General features: G+C 46.9%; 4 protein-coding genes across 5 annotated transcripts; 2 read left to right on the top strand and 2 right to left on the bottom strand.

Moving 5' to 3' along the window:
- Positions 1 to 384: 384 nt before the first annotated feature.
- Positions 385 to 1,805, top strand: LOC117896775 (cysteine and histidine-rich domain-containing protein). The gene is made up of 4 exons (XM_034805252.1): positions 385 to 524; positions 592 to 1,169; positions 1,228 to 1,422; positions 1,486 to 1,805. Exons 1-4 carry the CDS (start codon positions 464 to 466, stop codon positions 1,747 to 1,749), a joined length of 1,098 nt encoding a protein of 365 aa, XP_034661143.1. The 5' UTR covers positions 385 to 463; the 3' UTR covers positions 1,750 to 1,805.
- On the bottom strand, positions 1,741 to 2,704 carry LOC117896777 (RWD domain-containing protein 1). Its single transcript, XM_034805253.1, has 2 exons — positions 2,547 to 2,704; positions 1,741 to 2,482 (listed from the first exon to the last, which is right to left on the bottom strand). The coding sequence occupies exons 1-2, from the start codon at positions 2,620 to 2,622 to the stop codon at positions 1,824 to 1,826; spliced, it is 735 nt and encodes a 244-aa protein (XP_034661144.1). The 5' UTR covers positions 2,623 to 2,704; the 3' UTR covers positions 1,741 to 1,823.
- Positions 2,705 to 2,924: 220 nt separating this feature from the next.
- LOC117896774 (structural maintenance of chromosomes protein 6) lies at positions 2,925 to 7,299 on the bottom strand. The gene is made up of 14 exons (XM_034805251.1): positions 7,155 to 7,299; positions 6,855 to 7,084; positions 6,574 to 6,793; positions 6,245 to 6,518; positions 6,065 to 6,191; positions 5,923 to 6,000; positions 5,683 to 5,855; positions 5,224 to 5,621; positions 4,754 to 5,150; positions 4,219 to 4,681; positions 3,549 to 4,160; positions 3,263 to 3,481; positions 3,072 to 3,202; positions 2,925 to 3,013 (listed from the first exon to the last, which is right to left on the bottom strand). Exons 2-14 carry the CDS (start codon positions 7,059 to 7,061, stop codon positions 2,965 to 2,967), a joined length of 3,348 nt encoding a protein of 1,115 aa, XP_034661142.1. The 5' UTR covers positions 7,062 to 7,084; positions 7,155 to 7,299; the 3' UTR covers positions 2,925 to 2,964.
- Positions 7,300 to 7,614: 315 nt separating this feature from the next.
- Positions 7,615 to 10,709, top strand: LOC117899564 (NFX1-type zinc finger-containing protein 1). Of its 2 annotated transcripts, none has more exons than XM_034809670.1 (5): positions 7,615 to 7,815; positions 7,880 to 8,871; positions 8,930 to 9,097; positions 9,152 to 10,315; positions 10,375 to 10,709. In XM_034809670.1, exons 1-5 carry the CDS (start codon positions 7,683 to 7,685, stop codon positions 10,672 to 10,674), a joined length of 2,757 nt encoding a protein of 918 aa, XP_034665561.1. In that variant the 5' UTR covers positions 7,615 to 7,682; the 3' UTR covers positions 10,675 to 10,709. The 2 variants fall into 2 exon arrangements, with proteins under 2 accessions (XP_034665561.1, XP_034665560.1); XM_034809669.1 differs by having other exon boundaries at positions 7,874 to 8,871.
- The last annotated feature ends 226 nt before the right edge of the window (positions 10,710 to 10,935 follow it).

Raw genomic sequence — 10,935 nt, 5'->3', positions numbered from 1 at the left:
TTACTACTCTTCTACATCTACATATAATTGCAGTACATGACATTCTACATCCTACATATAACTACGTCAAGCTGTGTTCCCCCTCAGGTTTATGATATACTTTATGGTTGACCTCTTTAGTTTTCAACTTATTTGGCAATGAATACAATAAAGATAAATCATAAAAATCATAAAAAATAAAAATCAAACCAATCTTATAGAGAATTGAATGATGATTCTAGTAAAACTATAGTTTTAGAGCTGAGAGTTCTAAATAGCTGGTAATATCAAAAAGAACATCAAAATCGAGGAATATGTTCTAAGACTACGGTACATTTACAGTATATTTTGAAAATGCAAGGTATATTTCAGTATATTTCCGAGGGTCTGTCGGTATATTTTATCACACTGTCACACCGTCTACTGCTCAAGAAACTTCTGGATTATTAAATTTTTATCAAAATAACAAAACAAACCACTCAAAATGCTGCAATGCTACAACAGAGGCTGTGGCCAGCTTTTCGATGAAGCTGCCAATAACGAAGGTAAGCGGGAAGACTCATGGCACCTCAAGGCACATGTACAATCAGAACTTTTGATTTGCTTGCACAGAATCATGCCGGCACCATCCCGGGGAGCCGTTCTTTCATGATGCCTATAAGGGCTGGTCGTGCTGCAACAAAAAGTCGGTGGACTTCACCGAGTTCCTGAACATCAAGGGCTGTACGCTGGCGAAACATTCGAATGTTAAGCCCCCGGAGCCAGAGAAACCAACCAAAGACGACAATGGGGACAAGGACGAGGTCATCGAAGTGCGCGCACCCATAAGAGAAGCTATGCGCAGGCCGCCCATAGAAACTCCGTTCACTGTGCTGCAGCCAACAGTTGCCGCTGCCCTAAAAGAGACGATAGATAACCTGAAGGTTAGCAGTGCTCCAGCAGCAGCAGCAACGCCATTCGGAGAGGCTAGCGATGCGATCGCTGTGGGCACAAGTTGCAAAAACAATGGATGCTCCTTTTCATTCACTGGCACGGACAGCGACCACATCCAGTGCGCCCACCATCCAGGAGTGCCCATTTTTCATGAGGGTATGAAGTTCTGGTCATGCTGCCAAAAGCGTACTTCAGATTTTGCCCAATTCATGGCCCAAAAGGGCTGTGTGAATGGCCAGCACAAGTGGGTCAAAGAGGTGAGATCTCCTGCCGACAACAGCACAGATCAAAGACTAATCAATTGTTTATTCGCAGAACGAGGACAAGAAGGTTGTGCAGTGCCGCTACGATTGGCATCAGACGGCCACAAATGTGGTGGTGGCCATTTACGCCAAGAAGTATCACTACGCCCAGAGTGTGATAGAAATAAACCCCATACGGCTGCATGTCAAACTCATCTTCCCAGAGCAGGAAAATGCCGCATTTGACATTGATCTGGAGCTTGGAGGCGTAAGACTTTGATTTGTCCATTCCCAAACCAGAATGTTAACAAGATGAAACTCTTTTTTGCAGATCGTCAATGTGGAGAAGGCGAGTGCGCACATGTACGGCACCAAGGTTGAGATCACATTGCCCAAGCTGGAGCCCGGCTCCTGGTCAAAATTGAATTTCAAACGTGCCACAATGCCAGCGACCAAGAAAACGAATGCCACCGAAGCGCCAAAGAACGACGAGAGCGACGAAGAGTTCTTTGACTTGGACGACATCGAACCAGTGTACACTCACGGCCTGAAATTATCCGATATGAGTTTGCAGAACCCAAACAACTTAGATTAACAAAAAAAGTTCGCATTTAATGTTGCACAGAATACACAGAATATGCCTTCGAATAACCATTTGTTTCAGTTCGCTCAATCATCGTCGTCATCGGCACCAGGCACCCAGTCCTCATCGTCGTCGTCGTCCAAATCCAGCTCGCCAATATCTTGAAACAGAGTCTCGTCGATCTTGACGTTTTCAAGGTTTTCGCCCGCCTCCAGCAAGAATTTAATGTCGGAATCATTTAGCGTGTTGTCGCACATGAAGAGCTCGCGTCCAGTCTGCTTCTTGCAGTCATTGATCTTCTCCCTTTTCGCTGCGATGCCCGTGCTCTCCTCAAAGTCAAGCTTCCACTTCATGAAGGTCTCGACCGACACGCGCGTACCCTCGAACTTCTTGCGTTCCTCTTCTTCGACCTCCCGCAGCTTCTGCACACGCGTCTCCTCCGCCTGGGTTGTGTGTTCATCCCAACGCTGATTCAGCCACTCCTGTGCACTGCTCACCAGAGAGAATATCATCTCCATGCCTAGATTTTCCTCAATGGTCAGCCGCAAATGCTCCAGCAGACGTGTCTCGAATGTGTCTTCAAAGTTTTCAGCTTCCTCAATTTCCACCAGTGGCGCCGCATCCGGATAGGTGGCTGTGTATGTGAAGACCAACTTGCAAGACAATCCATTTTCATTTTCCTCTGCATTGTACTCCTCCGTCGCAATTGGGATTTGGAATTTGTGAAAAGGTTCCGTCGCGAGAACTTAGTGGAGAGAAGAGAGAGAGCAATGCAGTTGAAGATTTTCTGTAGATTCCTCTATACATACTTTCCATTTCGCCGCAGTAAATGGAATCCAGAGCTTCCACCTCACTGCTCTGATCTTCCTTGTAGTTTCGGCTCATTGTGCAAGGTTTAACAATATAAAAAATAAATAAACAGGCGAAACTCGTCGCCGCCGCTTTGAGGTTACTTTTAATATGGTTCAACTATCGTTTGGCTAAATTGTAATCGATGGTTCGTACGAGTATCGCACCAAACCATCGACCAGTGAGATGTTTACCGCGCTAAGAGATATTTAATACGAATAATATTTAATTGGTCAACTCTTAAATCATACGAAATGAGGATTATTCCAATCAAAGAATAATACACTTTGTGCCTAATAATACGTAGTGTGCTTCCTGAGGATTTCATTTGGTGGCTACTTTGTCGTCGTCCTGCAACCGCCTTTGTGGGTCCAAAGATTAAGCCTGAGAGTGCTCGTTGGTATTATCTTCATCGGGTGAAGACAATCTGGAATAGAAGCAACATTTAAAAAATTGTTCTAACGTAATCGTGGAGTGAGTAATACTTGAGTATTCTTATGTATGGACTTTCTGTCACAGCCGTGTCCAGGGGTGTCAGAAAGCAATATTGTCGGTGTCTCAAGTCTTCACCCTCTTTAATTAGCATTTCAGTAATAAACTTTCGGTTGACTTCATCCTGCAAGAAACGAAAGTTAAGCCACAGTCCGAATCTCCCAAATCCCGACTCCCGACTTACGGTAAAAACGTCGTACTCGTCCAAAAAGTAAAATGGATGATCGGAAGTTGTCCAAAGTCCTTTCAGCAGCGAAACTGTCGTGAATGAGCGCTCGCCACCGGACAGACTTTTAGCGTTTGAGGTTTTGTTGCCACTGGCCGGAAAGACATTTATGCTCCATGTCTTGGCTCTTATATTACTTTCACAGGTCGCGTTAAAATGACGCAGTGATAGGGAATTCTGTGGAGCATTTTAAAAGGTGGAAACTTCAATTAAGGAACAGAAGAGGGGCGGCGGCTACACTTACTTGAAAACTATACTCAACCATGGTTAGGTAATGGCTGCGAGATCTTTGAAAATTTTGCGCATGGTCGTGGTACGATGTGCGCAGCTCGCGAATGACACTGTCCGTTCTTTCAAAACGATTCGTATCCTCAGCAAGTCTATTTCGGAGGACAACTAAGCCCTTCTCCAATTCTTCGGGATCGTAGTTTAGTTGCTCCACTTGTCGAATTCTCGATTTGTGTCGACTTATTAAGTCTTGAAGTTCCTCTTCCGTCTCTTTTGTCTCAATACATTCTCCCATCAGTTTAGCCGCGTGGCGCATCTTCTCCAATTCGCTGAGAAGTTCCTGTTTAATTCTTTGCTGATTTTCGACAAGCTCCACCATGGTCTGGAGATGGCGACTATTTTGCGAGTATTCGCTGTCCAAGGTACGTATTCGATTTGTGACCTCGTGGGCCTCCGTATCGATGCTCTCCATTTGTTTGCCAAGCTCCTGGAGGGCCTTCAACTCGTCGGATTTCATAGCTTCATATTGGGCCTTGCGCTCATCGATTGCTTCGAGTTTCAGCTGCAGCTCCCGGCGTTCCTCTTTACATTTCTCAATCCTTTCCGCGCAGTCGGCCAAATGGGTTTTCTGTGACAACAAAACGTTTGAACGTGTTGAACTTCGAGTGGGTATTTAACGCACTTACCAGGCGATCATATTCTGGCAGATCACGGTGCTCGGTGCTTTCAATTTCAATAATCTCTTGCGACGCCTTCTGCACTTCAGCAATACACTGAGATATTTCGGTTGTCTTTTGGGCAACCTCCTGACCGGCGCGCTCCAGCTTTTCCCTCAGTGTCTGAAAATCTGCATTTATGGATGCCGCTCGCTCCTGCAGACTACGCTGCGCATCCTGCAGCTGCCGTATGCGATCGTCCACATTCACCTGCATGTAACGTCCGGGGCTTATGCGAGCCGAATAGACGGCATAGTTGGGCGATGGTATGTACTCCAGCCCCAGGCCTGGCACCAGCACACGCGTCAAATTCGGGGGCACATTCTCCGTGTCGGAAGTGAGAAATTCGGCTGTCTCTTTGGACTCGGTCACCAGCACCGTCTCAATGCGCAACGAATCTATTAGGTAGTTCATAACAACCGGATCATCGCAGCTATAAATTCGAGGGGGAAGAGAGAGCTCATTTAGAAGGATAAATGGGGCATGTACAAGTCTTAGGCCTCACCTGATTTCATCGATCAGCACCGTTGTGTTGGGTGTTGTGGCTTGTACTTTGAATTTGGACACATTGTAGATGTTATTTGTGAACGCACTGGTAATGATGGTGGGCATATTGTTGCCATGGAACCTCTGAAGCAACGCTCTCAACGCTTGACGCTCCTTGTCAGAGCTCACGATGTAGGAGCGTAGGCAAGAGGACAGCTGATTCTCGACCAGATCCCTGTACTTGGGATTCACTGCGGTTATGTACTGCCCAAGTGGACCGCGCGGCATTCGATGCTGATTGGGACCGGTATACTGAGAGCGCAGGGCACCATCCACGTTGATTGCCTGCTCGCCGTAAATCGACAGTTTGTTGCTTTTGTTGCGTCTAAGCGTCTCCATTTCCGTTTGAATGTTTTCTGCAGGAGAAGAAAGCAGAGAAAAGGTAAGATCAAAGCTTAAGCTTAAGCTGAAAATGAAGCTGAATCTCACGCTTGGTATGGTTCAATTTGTTTCTTTCGAATCGTTGAGCGTCCACCTGTTCGCGGAAGGCATTATAGCGCTCCTTTTGCTCCAGTTGCTCCTGTCGGGCCTGCTTTACAAGTGCCTCCCTTTCGGCGATCAGCTGCTTCAGCTCCACCGCTCTGGTGGCGAGCTCCTCTCGCTCCTGCTTGATTCTGGCATAGTCCGCATGGTAATTGCTGATGTGCTTCTCGCAAGCTTCGTACTCGTGCTCATCCTCGTTGAGGCGCTTCTCGGCATTTTTCATTTGTGTTCGGATATTGCAGGCTTTCAAGTATTGATCCTGCAATATGCGCGTAGCCTCACGCATCCTTGTCTCGTGCGATCTGTGAACATCTTGGTTGTGCCTCTTCTTTTCCTCAAAGTTGCTACAAAAGAAAGAGCAGAAAACATGAAAATGGTTTGGCATTTGCAGTGCCCTCAACTGACCTCAACTGTTGCGTGAGTGTGACTTGTGTGGAGTCCTTCTGTGTTGTGGCTGCCACCAGCTTGGCCTTCTTAACTTCAACCAGTTGAATCGAGTGGTCACAGCTGGCCAGCTCCTTCTCCTTTTGGGCGACCGACAGCCAAGCCAGCTTGGTGTTGGCCTCGGCTAACTTTAACTGCAAGTGCGCCGGCAAATTGTTAATCAAAATATAACATTCAGTGGACAGAACAGCAACCACTTGCCTTGACTGCTTCCTTATCCCTGAGTGCTGCTAGCTTATCCTCCTCTGCCATCACCAGTCCTTCCGCAACTGTCATTCTCTGTGTTTAATGGGAAACAAAGTCAACATCTCCACATATATATTTCGATTCGATTTAGAATTACCATTTTAAAATGTTCCAGAGATCTGACCTGCTTTTGGCGTAGAGTAAGGCATTCGGACAGTGCACTGGCACAAGTATCCATCTGTGTTGCCTTCATCAGCAGCGTGAAATTCGACGATGGCTCCAGTCTGCAAGTGTATTTAGCTATTTGTCAACATTTATCCATTCGGGGGAAACTTACTTTTTCAGAAATTCACGCGCCGAGTCCTGGTTTAGCACAAATATGGGATTCTCGACGTGAATGCTAAAGCGGCGCAGCAAGCGTTTAACATCGTCTAACTTCCTTGAGACAATTTTACCGCGTGCATCCTTCAGCTCGTACGTTGAGGACGATTGGCGTATGTGTCGCACTACCGTTAGATGCGGCCCCATGTGCTCTGCATCGAAGGGGCACATTCCCACGTTACACAAGGTAATTTCGATTTTGGCCGACGTTTCACCGTTTTTAATTAGCTCTGGAAACACATAAATCAGCTTAAAATTTCATTTGTTTTGCCTGCAAGGACTTACTCTTTATGCTGGCCGCACGGCTTGTGGCGCGCGCATTGCCCGCCAGTCCCAGGGAAAGCGCCGTGATCACGGCACTCTTGCCACTGCCATTTTTGCCCACAAGGAAGTTGGTATTTGGACCAAAATCCACGGTGAAACTCTCATGGCACATGAAGTTCTCCAGGTGTATGGATATGACCTTGCCGCAGCGATTAAATTCATTTGGAAGCTGTGGTTCGCACTGAAAAGACATGAAACACACTGTTAGATATAGATGCTAACTAAATCTGAACTGAACTCACTGAAAGATTGAACGATGAATATGATCGCTGGGACCTGCGTGACTCTGTTGACTGTCGACTGCAGTTGGCTGGTACCAGAGTACTGCTCATGTCTAGCTCGGCACTCTTACTCTTTTTATTTGTCGGCTCTGCGGAAGAACTATCCCCATCCGATTCCGACGGTTGTTTTCGACGCATTTTACGTTTGTTTTCCATTGGATTTGGCATGCGGATGTACTGTTTATGTATCTCTGTAAACAAAAAGCGCGGGCGAACTGAACATAAGCCCTAGGCGAAATGACATGTGTAATCAGCACTTACTTGGATGTTTGCTATTCTATCTCGAAAGAAGACTGAATAAGCGTCGGTTTGGCACACGAAATGCTCATGCAAAGTGCAGATTTTTCAAGAATTACGAAAAAAATGTTTGCTAACAAATTCCGCAACAACGCTTGTTGTGACCGCGGATTTATCGATAAGATATACCGTCTGACCCACAGAAATATACATTAATCGGCCAATGATGTACGATGTTTTACTGAAGATTTCGATGTTTCAGCTGGCGCCAAAGTGGCCACATACATAAGTATTTATTCCGCATTCCACTACAGCTTTGGATGAATTTGATAAGAAAATCGCCACCAGACCCTGTTCATATACCGTGTATAATTGCTGGTCTCAAACTCCGTGGAATGCGACCAATACGGGATAGTTGGTGTGCAGGCGATATCTGCACATTGCAAAACATCGTTCATTGCTATCATCTCCATTGTTTTCCAAATCCGACTTGACCTTCACTATTTTCGCTTATTTCTAATTTCTGCAACAGATTATTATTTTGAAGCCATTATGTCTGTTTCCCAAGATGATGACTGGTTTAATCAGGATGAAGAGGCGATTGAGCAGAGCTTTCAGGATCAGGTGAAGCACCAGGATGAGCAGAAGGAGGAGGACGAGCAAATATTGTGCCGTGATGCCATGTGTATGTATTTGATTCCCCTTAAGGGGAAATTCCCTAGCTCTACAATGTGTTATTTCAGTGGCAGACTGTCTGAAGCAACTTGACTTCGAGAACAGCGCTGGTGAAACCAAGGCTCCGGGTCGTTTTGCAACCATAGAACTCTCGAAGGCGCTAAAAATGTCGCCCGTGGATATGTTTCTCTATTTCATGTCGGAAGAACGCGACTTGTTTGGGGCTCAACTTGCCGGCAATGACAGCCTGAAGCGACTATCCATACTTTTGGAAGCTCTGAAGTCGATCTGTCAGCTGGAGCTGGGCGGTTTCGATGATCAGTTCTTGGCCGCCTTCTCCAAGCAGACGGTAATCTTCAATTCGTTCCGGCGTTTTGCCCTGGCAATCGCGGCAAACGCTTTGATGGGCAAATGCGATGCAGAATCTGAGCAGATTTTGAAGAACATGATTTGGCTGATGGCACGAGCCAATAAGATCGGAGTTCTTGGCCAGCAGGGCTACGAATTGGCTGGCATCTGCAAGAAGCTGATCTCAGAAGGCAAGCTACCGCAGCTACTAGCCTTTGACTTGAGCCAAGAGTTGGAGGCGTTTGCAGACACACTGCCAGCCTTGGTCAATGTTAAGGGTGAAATCTACCCAACGATCGACAGGCTGATGTTGGACAACGTGGAGCCACCGAAGCCACCAGCACCAGCTGAGTCCAACCAGGTGGCAGACTATCTAAACACACAGCGCCACTTACTGCAGCAGGATTTCTTCCTGCCTTTACTTGAATTCGTTCAGTTTCTACGAGCTGGATGCAATCTCGATACTCTGGAGGAACGGGGACTCCTGTGGCGCGGCACACAGCTAAGTCTGAATCCAGAATTCGTGGAGGCGCAACGGCACAGTTTGGTTTTCATTAATCTATTTGCTTCCGATGACTCAAAGACGAAGATTAATAGAAAATTGTTGGACAGTTTCAAAACCGGCGCTCTGCTATGCCTGACCACTGGCCTGAACTTTGAGAATCTCATTTTGTGCACCGTTGGCTACACAGAGCCTGACAAACTAAAAGAAGGACTTGTAAGTGATAACAGAATTTTATTCTCATATTAAATTTAATAATTTGTGTAATCCCCAGCTAAGTGTGGAGGTTGTGAGGCAACACAACATTGGCAACATCTACGATCGACCGCTGATCATGTTCCAGACGCCCGTGTTCTTTGAGCCGTATGTTCGGGTGCATAATTATTTGAGCACATGCAGCGCAGATCAGTTCCCAATGCGTCGCTACATCGTGGATGGGCAGGCAAGTGGCATACAGAGCCATGAATATTCTCAATTTAAAGTTATACTTTCGCAGATTGAAATAAGGCCGCCAGCGTACATTAAATCTGACGCTCAGCTCATGTACAATCGGAAACCGTTTAGGGCGGCACTGCCACCTCAGGACTTGCCATTAAATGACAGCCAGAGAGAGGCATTCAAGGCAGCCTACACCAATGAGTTCTGCATTATACAGGGCCCGCCTGGCACAGGCAAAACGCATGTCTCTGTGGAGCTGGTCAACAGTCTGATACAGAACGCTAAAGTGCTGGGCACCGGACCCATCATTGTGCTGACCTACACGAACGACTCTCTGGACAAGTTTCTGGTGAAGGCATCGAAGTACACAAAGGAAATTATTCGATTCGGTTGCCAGACGCGCGATCCACTAATAGCAAAATTCAATGCAAATTCAATGCTTGATCCGGAGCTGGTGCCGCCAAGCCTGAAGCGCGTGTGGTGGCTGGTAAACACCGAATACAAGGAGCAGTTCCAGCGACTTCAAGCGCTGTACGCCAACTTTGATGGCAGCGAGGCGAGCTACCAGGAGACCCTAATCGCACAGGAACAGCTGCGGCAGGTGGCCGAGCGAGTGGACACTGTGCGCATCATCTTCCAGTATTATTTGGCTAGGAACAAGGATCTGTTGGCCATGACCACCACGTGCGCGGCTCGTTTGAACTTTCTATTTCGTCTGCTGAAATCGAAATGTTTTATCTTCGAGGAGGCAGCTGAGATTCAGGAGGCACACATACTCGCCTGCCTCACACCCCATACGGAGCACGTGATCCTCGTGGGCGATCACAAGCAGCTACAGCCATTCACTGGCTGCAGCCAGCTGCCGCAAGTCTCGCTTTTTGAGCGCCTCATCGACAAGGGCCTGCCCTACTCTCTGCTGAATGTGCAGTACCGAATGCGTCCCTGCATTTCGGAGCTTCTGGTGCCCAGTATCTATGGGGAGCTGCTCTGCTCGGACTCTGTGAATGCCTACGAGGACGTCCGCAATATGCACAAGAACTTGTTCTTTGTGTCGCACAATCAACCGGAGAAAGCGCAGCTAGATATGTCCTTTGAGAATATTCACGAGGCCATAGAGCTGGCTAAGCTGACGGAATTCCTGCTGGAAACAGGCAAATACGAGGCCAGTGATATCGTCATACTCTCACCCTACAATGCCCAAGTGGAACGCATCAAGAAAACGGTTCGTAAACAGATTTCCGCCTCGACTTTCAAATGCTAATCTCTCTCATTATTCTGCAGCTGCCGATGAAATATAGAACGGATCCAAATAGTGTTCAGGTGTCAAGCGTTGATCGTTTCCAGGGCCTGGAGGCGAACATTGTGCTGCTCTCGCTGGTGCGCAGCAATCCGTCCGGCAATATAGGGTTTCTGGCTAAGCCGAATCGGGCTTGTGTGGCCCTTTCCCGAGCACGCTGGGCTCTCTACATTATTGGCAATATGGAGACACTGCAGCAGGGCAACTCCGAGCTGTGGTCAGCCATTGCCGAACGTTTGAAGGAGTCCAATGCCATAGGCGAGGCATTTCCACTAGTTGTTTGATCTCCAATTAAAAAGAACACAACTTTTGTTATACATTTGATTCTTGTTTTTATTCGTATGTATTTTTGTATGTATGCATGAGGGGGGTATTGGAGCTTCTCTGAATGAAGATGGCCCTGCCCTGTGCGCCACGGATCAATCAGGTTTACATTTAGTATTATTATTTGTTGAAACTTTCATATTGAATTGCTGTTGCATGCTTGAATTTTACATTTGAATATGGAGAGATGGTGCTTGGCTTTGTCGACTGATTCTATTGCT

This window comes from Drosophila subobscura, chromosome O (genome assembly GCF_008121235.1).
Source record: "Drosophila subobscura isolate 14011-0131.10 chromosome O, UCBerk_Dsub_1.0, whole genome shotgun sequence".
Taxonomy (NCBI): Eukaryota; Metazoa; Arthropoda; class Insecta; order Diptera; family Drosophilidae; genus Drosophila; species Drosophila subobscura.
The sequence above is the reverse complement of the archived record's forward strand: the minus strand, read 5'-3'. Positions and strand labels throughout refer to the sequence as shown.